Below are 16,017 nucleotides of genomic sequence, written 5' to 3'. Positions count from 1 at the left end.
ATCTAGGTCCTTAAACATAGTAGGTCCTTAATAGAGAGCTGTGGAATCCTTTTATCCCTTAGCTGGCTGGAAACTTTATATAAAAAGGACCCTATTCCTAATGGATTCATTCAGTGAGGCAGGTAAAAAAAATGACTCTCAAATGGAGGTGGGACATTCCACTTCTTCATGTCTTACAAGATCTGAAGTCCAACTTCAGAATGTTTAGAAAGGCTCCCACATATCCCTCCGCCCTCCAAACACTGTTCTCCCTCCCCCAGGAGAGGCAGAAGACAATTTTTAACTCTTTATTTGAAACAAACAATTCCAGAGACAGAAGGTTAGTCGTGACAACAGCTTCTCACTACAACACAAGGGCGGGCATGGCTCACTGAAGGGACGGGCCAGGCACCTCAGAACAATATATACAATTTAAACAGTGGCTAAACTGGTGACAGTTATAAAAACACAAAAAGGAGGCTGGGGAACAGCAAAGCCAACAGGAAAAGAACTGGGCACCCCCTTTGCCGGACGCTAATCGTTTTCTGAAACTACGAAGGCAAGATGGGGAAGAGAGAAGACCCATGTAGATAGTGGGGGGCAGGCAGGACCCAGGCCCACAGCTCCTCTCTATCCTCGAACCACAGACCCCCACCCTGCATGACCCAGGGCCCCCCCCCCAGGCTTGGCCTGGCTCTTATGATGGGGGAAGGACGAGAGTGGGGAACCCAGCCCCAACCCAAGTCAGAAGGTAGTTTTTCCCTTGGGAACTGCGTCCATTGAACTAAAGGGAAGCAGAGACAGAACGGGGCTAAGCGTGTTGACACATGGCTCATGCCAACCTAGGATGGCAGAGAGAGACAAACACATAAACCAAGGGGACAGAAGTCTGCTCCCCATACTTAAGTCATTCTCTGCCTTTGAAGAAAAGAAAGCGTTTGGAAATTGATCTGCGGCACCGAGGGTCGGTGCTCGCAGGGGTGGGGACGGGGAACGAGGTGGCCAGGGGGTTCCAACAACCAGTTATCTCACGGGAGGGGAAGAGTGTCTCGGCTCTGTGTTTCAGGTAAATGGTCCCCCTCGTTACTTTCTGAGTTTCTTTCTTTTGCGTCTGTCTTTCCTACGAGCCCCTTTAGCGCGGTCCTGGGGAAGAGGAGAGAAGGGAGCGGGCACAGGGCAGAGAAGGCAGCTGGGTACTTCCCCTGGCCAAACCTAGGAACGAGGGGCTTTACCTATGTGGGATGGGTCGGGAAACCCAAAGCCAACAGGATCACCAGAGCTATTAACGCTCCATCCAGAGTCTGGCCCCAGGAGAAGGGGTTCGCTCTGAAGCATCGAGAAAACGGCCTCACTGGTTTTTGCCTATCACTGGGAGTCCAGCCCCCGAGTACAGACGACTGGGGCCCCGTGGTTGTCAAGTGGTATGGAAGAAGGTAGAAGCCGGGGGTTCCTAGGGACGGCAGGGAATGGATGAGTAGAAAAGGGCAGTCGCGGCCCTTCAGAATGAGTAGCATTGGTGCCTGGGCCAGTCGCCCTGGGGACGTGGTCACAGGCCAGACATTGGTGTGAAAGATGGATACCGAGAGCACGCGGGATCAGTCCAGGTCTTCGTCTCCGGTACGCCCCAGCTCCTCATAAATCTCACGCACAGCCAGGATGCGATTGAGCATACTCTCCAACATGCTTCGGTCCATGGGGATCACGGAATACCAGAGAGGCGACTCAGCAATGCAAGACCGCTCAGGTTGCAAGTAGAACACATCGTTACGAGTCCGGAGGCTTTCGGGGCTGCAACGGTGGTGGGGGTGGGACAGGTCAGCACCAAGTCAAAGGAGATCCCTTGGGTCCCCATGCAAATGTCATCCCCACACACCTGCCAACTCACCATTTTGAGAGATAGAATTCATAGAACTTGACAGGGCAGCGGAGCGGATTCATGCGGTTCTCACGCTGCTCTAAGATTGGGGCTTCGTCTTCTCTCTTCCGTTTCCCGGGACCCATGTCTGCAGAGGAGGCAAACGAGCCAGACTGGCTAAAAGCACAGCCTCGACAAGCCACTCTAAATGCACAGTTCAGGGCACAGTGGGGAGGCCTCAGGATACACAATATAGGCTCATAAAGAAATAAAGGCAACAGCCCTGGCTGGTGTGGCTCCATGGATTGAGTGCCAGCCTGAGAACCAAAGGGTCGCCGGTTCGATTCCCACTCAGGGCACATGGCTGGGTTGTGGGCCAGGTCCCTAGGTGGGGATGCATGAGACACAACTACACATTGATGTTTCTCCCTCTCTTTCTCCCTCTTTCCTCCCTTCCTGTCTCTAAAAAATAAATAAAATCTTAAAGGCAACAGAAGAACCAGTCAGTCTCCCCATACCAACCCAGGGGTGTTGCTCTGCATCCCGCCCTCCCCTAGTCCATTCACGCTGTTCAAGTCTGGCTTTAAAATCTTCCCCAAGTTGATTTCCTGAAGAGGTGACCTCAGAAGTTGTACACACAAAGTGACAGAACAGACCCTGGTGCCTTCTGGGATAGAGAAACCACAATGGCCCCAACCCCCCCAGTACACTCATCACACTAATCCAGGTAGAGGCTCAGCTCCAGAGAAGGGGGTCCTGGGAACTGTACTCAGATGGGTCAGGATTTCAGGGCCAGAAGGGAAACCAAGGTGCAGTTCCTGTTACGCCCAACAGCAAAGAACCCCGGAAAGACTGTCCTTCGCCCTGTCAGTTCTTTCCCACAGCCTGGAACACGCCCAACAGCTTCCCACCTGTCCCCTCCCAGAGTGCCTTGCAATGAGGAAAGGAGGGAAGCAGACAGCTGGGGTGACCTCCTATTTATGCAACAGCCACCGCCCATCAGATTGAAGGACCAGCTGTTTCTACCTGTTCTGCAAATGCAGGAATGGAAGGAGAGGGAAGGTAAGGAACAGGAGAGGGCCAACCTGGCAGTTAGCGTGGGACGCGGGAGAGGAGAGCAGAGGGGGGTGAGGAAAGTGGGGGGCAGCCTCATACCTCGCCCTTTCCTCTGGCGGACAGGAGCGTAGTAGCGGATGCTCACCACCTTGGTGGTGCCCCGGGGCGTGGTGCACTTGCGGGACTGCCGCACCACGTTGGTGAACGAGAGCTGCATGTGTTCCTCCGCTGTCTGCAGCCCGAAAAACTTAGTGTTGAAGAACATGAGGGTGTTGAGAAGGACAAAGGGGGAGTAGACCCCCAGCTGCTTACACTCCCAGAGGTGCTCTTCCTCCACTCGGGAGAACACCGTGTCTGCAATGGTGAAGCAACAGAGGCTGGTCAGGCTCCAGCCCCTCCCCAAGCCCAGACCTCTGCCCACACATCAGCACCTCCGTTCAGCAAGTGACCATTGTGTGTGCAGCCCTGGCACCCTGGCACACAGTAGGACGGGATGGATTTTTTATATATATAGTTCCCATCTGCATTTGGAGCTTCCCTTGCCACCCTGAGGTCACAGGCAGGTAGATATAAACTTGGAGGAGTCCCACAACTTTTGTTTTGCAATTACCACCCAGACTCAGGCCAACCTTTGTGGTCCCAGAAATACTTGTTCAGGCCCAAGTCTGGATTCCCCCTCCTCATATCTGAGGATAAGAGCTCCGCGTCCTCCAGCTCTAAACCTCGACGCTCCCAGGTACATGCTATGCTCCTGCCCTCAGACCCTTTGTGAAGAGTGGCCAGACCAACCAGCCTGGGACTCTTGGGGTAGTGTGTCCGAAGAACAGAGGAAAGGGCGTGGGGGTCGCAAAGTCCCTGTGCCTTACTGTTGGGGAGGAGTGTGGGCTGCCAGGTACTCAGAGATTTGTTGAGTTCTTGAACGAAAGTCAGGTAGTAAAGGTCCGTGAAAATGTTCACCATTCGGTTATTTTCCAGCAAGTACTGGAAGAGGAAAAAGAGACACACATAAAGCTAGAGTCTAGGCCCTAGAGGGGGAAAAAAAAAACCATGGTGACATCAAAGGCCTCGGGCAAAGCGACCGTGGCGATTCGGAGACAGCTGCTTGATTGCGTGACCCAGAGCGCTTGCCCCCAGGTATGCCTGCAGGTGCCAGGGGCCAAGACCCCACTGGAAGAGGAGGAGGCTTGGAGGAGATGTGTCACAGCTGGTTCTCCACAAGCCCAGAGCCCTTGTCAGGTAACGATGCATGGCTGACCTCTCCCAGTGAGAACTACATGTAGCCCTGCCACCCAAGGAGCCCAGCTCTACCCATCCCTCCCCACCTGCAATGGGTTTGAGGATTACAAAGGAGACCCAGAGCCCTGGCTGTGGTGGTTCAGTGGACTGAGTGATGGTCTGCGAACCAAGGGGTCACCAGTTCGATCCCCAGTCAGGGCACCTGCCTGGGTGGCGGACCACGTCCCCAGGAGGGGGCACATGAGAGGCAACCATGCATTGATGTTTGCCTCCCTCTCTTTCTCCCTCCTTTCCCCTATATCTCAAATAAACATCTACATCTTTTTTAAAAAGAGGGGACCCAGAATGAGAGCACTGAAGACTGCTCCTTGGCCAAGGGTCCTGGCACATAAGTTGTCCTGCCTGGAGGAGGTGACGAAAGGCTGCCTGCTCAGGGTGGCACTCAAGATGAGGAACAGGGAGCGGGACAGAATCAGTTCTGGTGGGACCTTGCCTGCTATGTTGCTGTGTGGAGAGTGACGGCACGTGAGGCGGTGTGCAAGGCGTTACCTGTTGGATACCGAGACACAGATAGTAGATACTGTCCGGTTCATATCGTTCACCGTTGGGCCGAGTGATTTCCCTCACGAACTGGGCCAGACCGTAGTTGAGCTCAGCAGCCGAACATGCCAGAATGTCTTCTTTGATACGCATAGGTTTGGCTGCAGCGATACGGAGGTGGACAGGGTTACGAAAACGTCACACAGAGATTTTCATGTAGCGCCGCCACTAACCCCTTCATCCCCTCAGTCACGTCCCGCCCAGGAACACACCACCGATGACCGAAAGAGCCCTGAGCCTGGAAACCTAGACAGCATCGGCCCTTATTCTGCCACTCCTCGCCATGTTCACAGGACACCCTTAAGTGATCACAGCCTTATCACTCCCAGACATCTTCAGCTGAATCACAGCCCTAGCCCCCCTCCCCCAACCCCGTCCCCTTCTCCCCCTGTCCCTGCCCTTCCTTCCCTGGGTACATACGGCCAAAGCGCAGCTCATCGCCCTTGCTGGTTTCCCCATTGGCGTATTTCGACTGCACCCAGCACTTCCAAGCGTTGACACCGTATGAATAGTTGAGTCCAGTGCAGCTTGGCTGGCTGCTCATGGAGTCCCGGGAACAGCTCTCCGAAAGCACCAGGCGCTTTTGACCCTAGAGAGGAGAAGAAAGTAGGGAGGGGTGGATGGCGGAGGTAAAGCCAGGGGCACCATGAAAACTAGTCAGGACAGCGTTTACCACCAGGGGAGGGGGGCAGTGCGGTCAGAGCGCAGCGGGCTTCCGTAGCGCCTGGGGCCCCGGGAAGGGCTCTGACGATTTGGGGAGCTGGGAAGAGAGCAAAGTTTAGCTGTATCCTCCTACTCACAGAGGTGGAGAAAGGAGGTCGGTCAGGGGAGGTCGGACTAAAGCTGCTGTCTTGGCTCTGAAGGCGCCCCTCCCCTGTGGGGGCCTCCATCCCTGTTCCGTGGATACGGCGGCCCCAGCCCTCACCTTCCTCATGGTTCGGGGAAGGTCTTGTTCCGTAGACACGTCCTCGGGCCCTACCAGGCCACAGTCAAAGAGGAAGTCCACGCTGGGGTTAATGTCCAGAGGATCTGTTCGAGGGGAAAGGAATCAGCCCGATGTTTAAGATCTCAGCCCTATAGGCCGCCCGCCCCACCCCTGCCACTTGCGCACCTGACTGCAGACGGGCCTCCCAGACAGCTGCAATCGCTCACAGTGGGAACCAGCAAAGCCAGACCCAGAACGCGCTCAGAAGCACACACACGCCAAAACTCACAAGCACGACAGAGCTCCAATCGCTACCGAGCTACACAATCCAATGTGGTCAAAACAGTAAATGTCATGTTATGTGTTTTACCACAATTAAGACAAAACAAGGCTTAAGGGTCACATCATGCACCTGCCCCGGTATCTCTGCCACTACTCCCCCGTGCAAGCCTTTTGTCACTGGGTCACAAGGTGCACTTGTCAGCAGCATGCTCGGGGTCACCACAAACACTCCTTGCCTTATGGCACAAATGCTACTGTACTCAGTGGGCACGCCTTGCACGCCACTCACTCTTGGGGAAGTCCGCCTCCAAGTCTTGTCCGGGCTCATCCAAGACATTGGCCATCTTGACAGCCATGGCCAGGACGTCATCTCGAGCTGGCCCAAATAGGTCACAGTCTTCCAGAAGTCCCTCTGCACTCTGGTTGCTCACAAGATCTGGGAGGCAGAGAAGTTGGCTTCGTCACTGCAGCTCCGACCCGGCTCCCTCACGGGCTTTCGGGGGTCGATTCCCATTAGGTCCCGAGGTCACCCTTCTCCACCCCCTTAGGCAGACACAGACTAGCAGAACCCTGATTCCCTCATCGCCACTGTCCCTGGCGTACCACAAAGGTCAGATGACGCCTTGTCTAACTCTTCGGCCTCTGCAATCATTTCTGCCATCGCCAGGATGTCGGCCTCCAAGGGGTTGGAAGGGATCTTCACCTTCAGCTCCTCAATGGTCTCCACAATCTTGTCTGTGCTCTCCAAGGTAGTGGGCAGGAACATGGGCACAGGCACCTGGAAACAGGGGGCGCAGCTCAATGCCAAGACCAAAACAGGAGGACGAGAGGGGCAGGCGGTGAGAGGAAAGGACACGGGTGGGGCGGCCCCGGAAGGGAAACTTACCGGGATGGGCATGGAGAAAGGCACGGGGACTTTCTGGCAGTACAGATGCATAGGCACTGGCACAAAGATGGGCACTGGGATGGGCAGCACGATCACCTGTGGCTTCCACTCTTCTGCCAACAAGAAAGGGGTCTTCTCAGAGCCCCTGTGACCCGGGACCCGATGCTCGCCTGTCTTCCCCAATGCACCAACACGTGCTCAGGGTCACAAAACCGCTCTTGCGTCAAAGAGGAAGAGTCGCTTCTGTGATTCTAGGACGGCCATATCCACGATGCTTCAGCTACCTAAGAGACGCCCCGCTGCCAGCTCCTAGGCACAGGGCCGGAGGCCCAGGACTATGGAATGCAGCCTGTGCTGTCCAGGCACCCTGGCTCACCTGTCTGACTCCCTTTGGACTTCATCTCCACCTTGCAGGAGACCCCTCGGTTCTGCATCAGAGGCTTACACATGGCAGCTTTGTTTTTGCGGGGTGTGGCTGGGGGCGGTGTGGGGGGAGGAGGGGTAGAAGCATTGGGAGCCAACCGGATCTTCACAGGGATCTGCAGACAAAGGGACGTGAGTACCACCAACCGCTAGACCCTCCTCTGGTACCACTCCCTCCCCCCTTGGCTTTTGCCCTGACCTTGCCCAGATTCCCGCTTTCCTCGGGGGTCTTCACCATACTGCTATTCTCCACTTTGGTTTGAGAGGGTGTCTGGGGCTTCGACTCAGGAGACTGACCTGTACATCGAAACAAATGAATGTTCCCCTCCGGGGAACCAGCTCTCTGTTTTCATCAGCCTGTTCCAGGCGAGCTTACTTAAGACGGACATCTGATGGGAATGGGAAGTCTACAATCTGTCCTCCTCACCACCCCAGGTCTAGTCTTCTCTAGGCCCCAGAAACAGTGGCCAAGAAGATCCTTTGCTCCTGGCTGCCATGGACATTGAAAAAGATTGAGTTTCCCCCAATAACCCATCATCTGAGCTCTTCCATTGAATCGCCCTCGGGAGTTTGGTACCCCTGGAGTGGCAGAGGGGCTAGGGTGACATTCTTGAAATGACAATGGTCTTCAGTCTCACTAAAGGTAGAGCTTGTGCTGATGCTTCCTTCCCTCCAAAAACTAACCGCAGCCCCAACATGCCCCATCCTGCCTGGGTGGGTACCTATCCCCTAGCTCTGGAATCCTTTACTTTTTAAAAGATTTTATTAATTTGTTTTTAGAGAAAGGGGAAGGGAGGGAGAAAGAGAGGGAGAGAAACATCAATGTGTGGTTGCCTCTCACGCACCCCAAATGGGGACCTGGCCCACAACCCAGACACGTGCTCTGACTGAGAATCAAACCGGCGACCCTTTGGTTCTCAGGCTGGCACTCAATCCACTGAGCTATGCCAGCCAGGGCTGGAAACCTTTAAACAAGACTCCCCCACCCAGTACCTGCATAGTACCAGCAGCTCTGGCCAGGGATGAAATGACAGCAAGAGAGGAAAAGAGGACCCAAGCCCAGGATTAGAGAATCCAGGCCAATTCTAACAGAGTGCGCCCCCGGCCCGGGACTCACTGTTCAGGAGGCTCTCAGGCCCACTCTGGGTGTCCAGGTTGGGTTGGTTCTGCTGGCTATAGAAGCGCAGCAGACACTGTTGGTTGCAGAAATGACGGATCTGCCCGCGCCAGTGGATGGTCTCCAGCAGCTTCCCCTGGCGCTTACAGGCATGGCACCGGGCAGCCTGAGGGAGTCGACAGAAAGGTCAGACCTGCCTGTCTCATGCACGCTGGGCACTTTACCCTGGATAAGCCACGATGCTTCCCTTGGAGGCTGGGTCAGCTGGAGCCCCTTCCCTGGAGATCGGCCCGCATCTGACCACGGCCACCAGCCCATGCTCCCTGCCACCCTCCCCACCCTGTCTGTCCCCCTTACCTTGCAGTACCACAGCAGGTACTTGCTCTTACAGTCCTCGCTGCAGAAGTCCCAGGTGCTGCCATCCAGCTGCTCGGTGACTCCGCGCTGGCAGGTCTGGGAGCAGTAAGTACAAGTGATACAGCACAGTCCAAGTTTCTTAGTGAAGTCCTGTTTGTACAGCAGCACGCAGCCTGAAAGAGTACGGAGACACAGAGACCTCCATGGTCACGAGATCCCCACCTTTTCAAGGTGGTCCGCCTGAAACCTCTCTCCCACAGCCTCTCAGGGCTCAAAGGCTTAGGGTGGACGAGGGCATAGCATCCTGAGTCCAAGGCCACAGCCCTGAGGACCGCATACCGAGCATTCTTCCTTTCTCTGCCATTGTCTCCACGGTGGCAAGGTCCATGGCCTCTGGCCCCTTCCGAATGTCCTACCTTCGCTGCAGAAGCTCTTCTCCACCCCGCTGAATCGAAGCTTCTCGTGCAGGAGCTTCTCCTGCCGGCAGTGCTCACACTGGGACACCACACCCCGGAGCCGCTTGAAGTCCTCACAACAATCCCGGCAGCAGAACTGGAACACCTGGTCCTGGGTTGGGGGTCACAGGGTGGGGAGGAGAGTGCTGCGACATCTGGCCCAGGCGAGAGTCAAGCTGCAAGGACCCCTTTAGACAGATGTCTGGTCGTGTGGCAACATGTGGGCAGGGTGGGGGTCTTACCTGCCAGTCCAAGACCTCAGGCTTGCCACTGAAGAGGCTGTGGCAGTAGTGACAGCTCAGGTGAATACCCCCCTCAGGGCTTGTGCGCTGGAGGGAAGGAAGACAAGTAAGGGAGGGGCGAGAGGGGTGTGTGGTGGTGGTGGTGGGGGTGGTGGTGGCAGTGGTGGGGGTGGCAGTGAGGCTTGTTCTTTGCTGTGCCCAGGCCTATGTACCCCAATGCTCACACCCTCTCTATGGCGCCACACCCTTTATCCCTGGTCCAGGGTCTGAAGTACCTGGAACTTGGTCCAGCAGCTGGGGCTGCAGAATTGGTAGACTGTGCGATCAACCTTGTTGTAGTAACAGGGGTCAGAGAGGCTGCGGCGGCAGAAGCTGCAGGGTCGGGGAGGGCCTGGGGCATAGAGAGAAAAGGGTCGAGAGAGACAGAGAGAGAGAGAGAGAGAGAGAGAGAGAGAAGGGGGGGGTCGCACACAGAAGGTGTAAGGCAGTGCAGAGATGGAACAGGAAATCCACGGGAAGATGTGGTTGGGGCTGAGGTCGGGCAGCAGGGGTTACTTTAAAAGAGGGGAGTATGGGAGGGGTAGAAGGAAGGCCAGCAGGGGTCTCGGAGAAGAGGGCTTTGCACCTACCAGTGAGCCCTGCCTGCTTCACTTTGTAAGAGGTGGTGCAGCAGAGGGAACAGAACAAGCTCGTCTTGCCATTACGATCCACATGTGATAGCATCTCAAAGTTCTTACACAGGGTCTTGCACCAGACACAGGGGTACACACGTGTGTTTTTCTGTGAGGATGGGGAAGGAGAGGCTGAGGCGGGATTTGTCCCTTCACCTTTATTTTTGAAATTTTGAAAACATGAAAGGTTTCGAGCATACAAAAAAAGCGTAGATGATGATATAACAAAGGCTTGTGTGTCCACCAGCCAAGCTTCGAAAAAATAAAACATAACAGATACAATTGAAGCCCCCTTTATTTGTTTTATTCCTCCCAGCCCTCGACCCGTCCGGCACCTTTATTTATCACCCGGGAACCGCACCCCCTTCCACAGCCCGCTAACGCACTACTCCCTCGGCCCCACCTTCTTGTACGCCCCCAAGCAGGTTGTGTTGCAGAACCGCTTTTGTTGGCCCTCGTGGAAGAGCAGCTCGGGGCCAGGGCTCCCGGTCTTGGCGTAGATGTAGGCCCCGCACTGGTCACAACAGTTGGTTTTCAGTCCCTTGTTGGCCCGGAATTTGGAGAAGCAAGAATCGCTGCAGAGCCGGTGCACCACGCTGCCATTGCTGACCTCATGCTGGACCTGCCACACACACGCGCACACACCCTGAGCCGAGGCCTGGCCACCACCACCCCACCCCGGTGCGAGGACGGCCCACCCCACCTCACCCTAGACCTTCACAGCAGACACTGTGCCCAGGGACCCCCCAACCTGCGCATCAGGCTGCCGACTTGATGGTGAGGTCCTGGGAGGCAAGGAAGGCCAGCTGCACACATCCTGGAGACGCTCTAACCTTGAATACACTCCCTCGCAATGGCTGCCTTTCCTCCCCCCACTCCCCTCCTCCACAGGGCCTGGCCCCTGCAGCCCCGGGAGGGCAGGGGCAGGCCAGGGCTGGCCAGGCTCTGTAAACCAGCCCCCATCCAGCTTCCTCACCTCTCCGGTCTTCTGGCATATGCTGCAGCGGGTGGCGTCAGCAGGGTCCCCAGACGGGGGGATTGGGCGCTGCTGCTGGGCCTCATACAGGGAGAGGCAGACGGACGTGCAGAACTCGTGGAAGGAGCCTCCTGAACCAGTCTGCGCCACAACCAGGTCCTTGGTGTTCCAGATTTCCCTGCAAGTGGGAACAGGTTTGAACGTTCACTCGTTTCATCAGCCTCCACTCCTCCCCCAGGATCAGCGTCCACAGAGCCAAATGCTCTCAGACCCCCCTACCCAATTCGCCTCTCTCTCCCAGTTCCACCAGGTTCTTGCCGAACACAGTCTCTGTCTCCCCCTTTATTCCTGGCCTGGTGCCTGCCCTCCCCACACTCCAGGGCCCTCACGTACTTCTTGCAGAAGGTACAGGTCTTTTTGCCCGAAGGCTTCTTGGAGAAAGTGGTGAGACAGGACGAGGAGCAAAAGAGCTGAGGCAGCCCCTTGCGCTGGTAGGCCGTCTGCCCCTTCTGCAGTGGCGTCCGGCAGTGCGCACAAGTCATCTTGGTGCCCACCGAAGAGCGTCCGGCCCTTTGGGCCACGCTGGAGCGTAGGGACATGCGAGGAGAGCGCCGGGGCCGGAATGGCACAAAGTCCTCATCGTTGGGGTCATCTACCATGGCATCAGAATCCTCATCTGACACTGGAACTGAGGGGGCGGGGAGGGGCCTTGAGAAAAGGCTCTGGGACCAGGTCTCTGGCCATCCCCTGACCGACAGGTAGCTCTGCTGCTCCTGGGATCCCCTGAGTTCTTACCTTCACTCTCCCCGCCCCCACCCCATCACTCTGGTGTCTCAAGCCACTGGTGTCACTCTCCCTCAGGGAGGGCTCTAAGTGGGGAGATTCTTCAGGACAGGGATGGCAGAGCTGAAACAGGAAACTCCATTCTCACTGCTCTTGTTTTCAATCTCCCCCACTGCCCCTGGTTCCCATGCCAACCCAGAGCAGAAAGAGGCGCGTCACACTCTGCGCGGAGCCAGGAGATCCACGGCGGCCACTTCCCACTCATCCCACTGGGTCACACTTCCTCAGGTCCTACTCACTGCTCTCAGTGGAATCCACAACCTCAGGTTTTGGAGGTTCTACTCTTCTAACGCGCTCGCTTCTCTTCTGCACCTTGGAAACACGGGGAGGGAGGAAAGCTGACACCAGGGGCAGGCTGAAGGGCCAGCTGCACTAGCACAGCCTTTAGGCACTAGCACAGCCTTTAGGGGGGTACAGAGATGGGAGGGGGGAGGGAGACTAGGGACCCTTGGCCCAGCCCGTAGGAGGAGGGGAGAAAAGGAGGCTGAACGTCACTTTCAGAAGCAGGAGACACAAGGGCTCCCTCCCTCCTCCTAACCCTCCTCACACGCCCCCTCCACAGAACAACATCTGGGAGGGAAAATGAAGGGTCTGTCCTTCCCAGAGCTATAGGGGGAACCAGACTCCTTGCCCTCCCCTCCCCCCTCACCCTCTCAGGCGGCTTCTCACTCGCCTTCCCAGTCAGGCCATCTCCTGCAAAGGAAGCAGAAAGCAGCCTGAATCTTCAGCCTGCCCTCACACCCCCTCCCTGGCCTAACCTCCGCCTCCATTCCTGGGGAAGAACTTACTCAAAACTGAAAGGGAAAACTCGAATGTCTGTGGCTTCTTGGGGCCCCTCTCAGGGTTACCTCAAGCTTCTGCACGAAGGGGAGGTTGGTGGTGCAGCTACTCTCCAAGGGGGAAAAAAAAATCCCACCCTTCCCACCAGCTTTCTGTCCCAATCTCTGGGAGTTGAGGAGACACAGGTGACACACCTTTCATTGAGAACGTCTAGCTTTGCAGCAAAAACCAATGCAATTCCTCAAAGGTAGTAGCAAGGAGACAGGGTATGTCCCCTGGACTCAGGTGGTTATGTAAGTGCTAAGACCCTGGTCATGGCCTGGCAGAGGCACACGGCTGGGCAAAACGGGGCGGGGGAGGGGGGAAATGAGAGCCTCTCCAAGTGTAGGCTGTCCCTCCCGGATCAGAGACTCAATCCCAGGCCCTGCATTGCTACCATTCCCCTGAATTCATGATGCTGTTGCTGGCTCCACAACCCAGTCATCATCCATCAAACCCAGAACCCCCACTCTCATTTAAAACAAAACAGCTGGAAAGATCTTAGAACCAAGAAGCCTGGAGTCCTCCTCAAATCCTGAAGGAAGGGCCTGGTACCAAAACCCCACCTGGGTTAAAAAATAAAGGAGCCTCTCCCACCAAACCCATTAACCTACCCCCTGAAGCCTCACCCTTATTCCTCCCCCACAGCAGCTAAGCTTTCCCCACTCCCACCTCCCTTCATCTTCTTCCCCACCCCCACTTCTCCCTTCCAACCCCCCAACTCCTTCTGCACACACATCCCTCCTATCTCTCCACCCTCGCCTTCCTTCCCCACTTCTTCCCCAAACCCACACAGCAGCCCCTCCTCACCCCCACCCTCTCTCCAGCCTTGATTCTCCAGCTGAGTAGGCAACCTACCTGGTAAGGAGGGGTGTGCAGTGGGGCTAGGGCCCCCAGATTTGGTCTGAGAACTGTTGATTCCATCCCCCAGAGTCTCTCCCACTGAAGGGCTGGGGGGGCCATTTGGGCTCTGTGGCTGCCCTTGGGGAAGCTCCTCCTCCTGCCCAGGGGAGCCCCTTCTCCCTGTAGCTATGGAGGTGGTTTCCTCCTCTTCAATATGTGGGGACTGAAGGGTTATTGGAGAATCTGGAGCCAAAGGTTCTAGCAGCCCCTCGGGTGAAGAGGAGTTTGCCCCAGTCCCTGGGTCAGGTGGCACCACCTCTGGGGTCTGGCCCCCTGGTCCAGGCTCTAGGGTCTGATCTGCATCCCATGCAAGGGTCTCCTCAGGACCATGGTCCACCTCTGGAGGGGAGGGGGCTTTATAGAGCAGCCCCCCCAGCCCCAGCAGCTCAGTGGCTCCATCCAGGACTCCAGGGTCTTTTTCCAGGCCAGCAGGGGTATCAAGCAGGTCCAGGGCTCCTGAGGATGGAGAAGGGCCAGGGGGGGCCCATCCTCGAGTTGGGGCAGTCTGGGATTCCAGCAGATCCTCTCCAAATTCCATGTCTACTGGAAGGTCTCCAGCCAGGGGCTTCTCTGGCAGGGTCAATGGGTCAAACGGACTGGGGAAATCACTGGGGTCCATGAGGATGGCTGGATATGGGCTGTAGATTAGGGGTAGAAGAAGGGGCAGAAGAGGCGGTCTTCGCCAGAATTCCTTCTTATATAGGCTCTGGGACACACCCCATCATTCACTTGGATTTCTCGGGAGCAGCCCCCACCGCAAACGACAAGCACTTCCACAGGTTTTGGTCCAAATGACCACTCCCCCCACCACCACCACCACAAACAGCGCCCCCTGTGGGGAGAGGCGTTCCCCACCCTGGCCCTGCGCCCACACTCACCGGGCAGTCGTGGGCTCTACCCACCCGTCTGCCCCCCGCCACCCCACTGCAACTCCTAGTTTCCCCCCCTCCTTACCTTTAGCCCCCCCCAACTCGGGCTGGACGCCCCATTAGAGTCTCCTAGGGCCCTTGCCACCAGGCGCCTTTCCCGCCCCCGCGGTCTCAGTTTCTACCCCCTCCGCTCGCTCCTAGCGCCCCCTCAGTTCCCCAGTCTCTGCCCACCCTGTCTGGCCCCACTCCCCCTCCCCGCGCTGTACTGTCCCCTCAGCCCTTCCCTCGCCCCCACAAATTGCCTTCCCTAACCCCTCCCCCCAGTTACCTTTCAGGGTCGCCCACTTCCTCAGCCCCGTCACCCTTTCCTATTGCTCCCTCAGTCCTCCTTCTCCTGTTGCCCACCCCCCACCTCAGGCATTTACAGGAAGACATTTTGGAGCTACGATCTCTCCTTAGACCCCCCTCTCCCGGCTACTGCGAGATCCCGCCTGCAGGTTCGGTTCGGCTTGATGAGGCCCGACCCCTACCTGCGGCAGGGTTAGTGTAACGGCTATAAGCCTAGAACTGCAGACACAGACGGCCCCGCGCTCCTTCTCCACCTCCCTCCCCAGCAGCCGGGACAGGGGTCGCGGCCCCTTTAAATGGCAGCGCTCCTCACGGTGCCTAGCGCTCTGCACCAGGCGGGCGGGCGGTGCCAGCAACCAACCCCATTGGCTGACTCCGGGTGGGGGCTCGCGAGACAGCGCCGGCCCCCGGCGCGAGACTCCCAGCCCAGTGGCCGCCTGGAAATTCCGGAGTGGAGCCTAGTTGCTGGAGATGGAGCTTGAGCCCCCGCCCGGGGCCCCGTTAGTTGAAGAGGAAAAGACAGGCTCTAGAGCTTTGAAGCCCGCCCCCGGGAAAGGCGGCACCCCCTTCCCAGCGAGGGGCTGAGTACACTAACCCACAAAAAACAGATCTACGCACCTGCTTCCCTTACCTGGCTCAAGAGTCTGCCCTCCCCCCTCACACCCGTGCCCGCCCTACCTCCTGGAGCCCACTCTACCCGTGATCCCCTCCTCTCATTCAAATGGTTCCCGGTCCCCTCCCCCTCCCCGTGTCTCCCTTCGCTTCCCACTCGTGTTCTACCCCCCGGCGTCCGCCCCCCTCAACAGTCCCTACCTACGCCATGCAGCAAGCGCCTGCCAAGATTACCCTTCCCCCAACCCCACCTCTCCGGGGCCCGCCCCCTGGGCGACTGTGGGGTAATGAGTGACAGCAGAGGGTGGGGGGAGGCAGGGACCCAGCCCTCATGTGCCCCTCCTCCCCTTGTCTGCAGCCTTGGGCCCCCCTAACCATTCTGAGAGTCATAGTTGTGGGGTGTCTTAAGCTTGCACTCCAGCTACCCAGGGCGGGTTAAATGGCTCTGGCTCAGTGACAACGCCTCTGCAGTAACCGTTACTGCCCGACGACTCCAAAACCAGGTCCTGCAAAAGACACTCCCCCCCACTCCCTCAGGGGTCTTAGGGTAAGTTCTGGGATCT

General features: G+C 57.1%; 1 protein-coding gene across 3 annotated transcripts; it reads right to left on the bottom strand.

The window, feature by feature from the left end:
- Window positions 1-272: 272 nt before the first annotated feature.
- On the bottom strand, window positions 273-15,700 carry ZMYM3 (zinc finger MYM-type containing 3). 3 transcript variants are annotated; one of them, XM_045847441.1, is made up of 25 exons: window positions 15,656-15,700; window positions 13,581-14,263; window positions 12,553-12,596; window positions 12,143-12,215; window positions 11,454-11,748; window positions 11,061-11,238; window positions 10,488-10,706; window positions 10,043-10,193; window positions 9,689-9,804; window positions 9,414-9,500; window positions 9,133-9,283; window positions 8,717-8,889; window positions 8,360-8,525; window positions 7,442-7,539; window positions 7,196-7,358; window positions 6,820-6,932; window positions 6,537-6,711; window positions 6,223-6,369; window positions 5,652-5,755; window positions 5,147-5,315; window positions 4,676-4,827; window positions 3,757-3,871; window positions 2,990-3,244; window positions 1,865-1,982; window positions 273-1,767 (listed from the first exon to the last, which is right to left on the bottom strand). In XM_045847441.1, exons 2-25 carry the CDS (start codon window positions 14,242-14,244, stop codon window positions 1,575-1,577), a joined length of 4,119 nt encoding a protein of 1,372 aa, XP_045703397.1. In that variant the 5' UTR covers window positions 14,245-14,263; window positions 15,656-15,700; the 3' UTR covers window positions 273-1,574. The 3 variants fall into 3 exon arrangements, with proteins under 3 accessions (XP_045703397.1, XP_045703396.1, XP_045703398.1); XM_045847440.1 differs by lacking the exon at window positions 15,656-15,700 and adding an exon at window positions 15,025-15,460; XM_045847442.1 differs by lacking the exon at window positions 15,656-15,700 and adding an exon at window positions 15,025-15,460 and having other exon boundaries at window positions 12,143-12,209.
- Between the last annotated feature and the right edge of the window lie 317 nt (window positions 15,701-16,017).

Source organism: Phyllostomus hastatus, unplaced genomic scaffold (genome assembly GCF_019186645.2).
Source record: "Phyllostomus hastatus isolate PE091 unplaced genomic scaffold, TTU_PhHast_1.1 phas_contig_551, whole genome shotgun sequence".
Taxonomy (NCBI): Eukaryota; Metazoa; Chordata; class Mammalia; order Chiroptera; family Phyllostomidae; genus Phyllostomus; species Phyllostomus hastatus.
The sequence above is the reverse complement of the archived record's forward strand: the minus strand, read 5'-3'. Positions and strand labels throughout refer to the sequence as shown.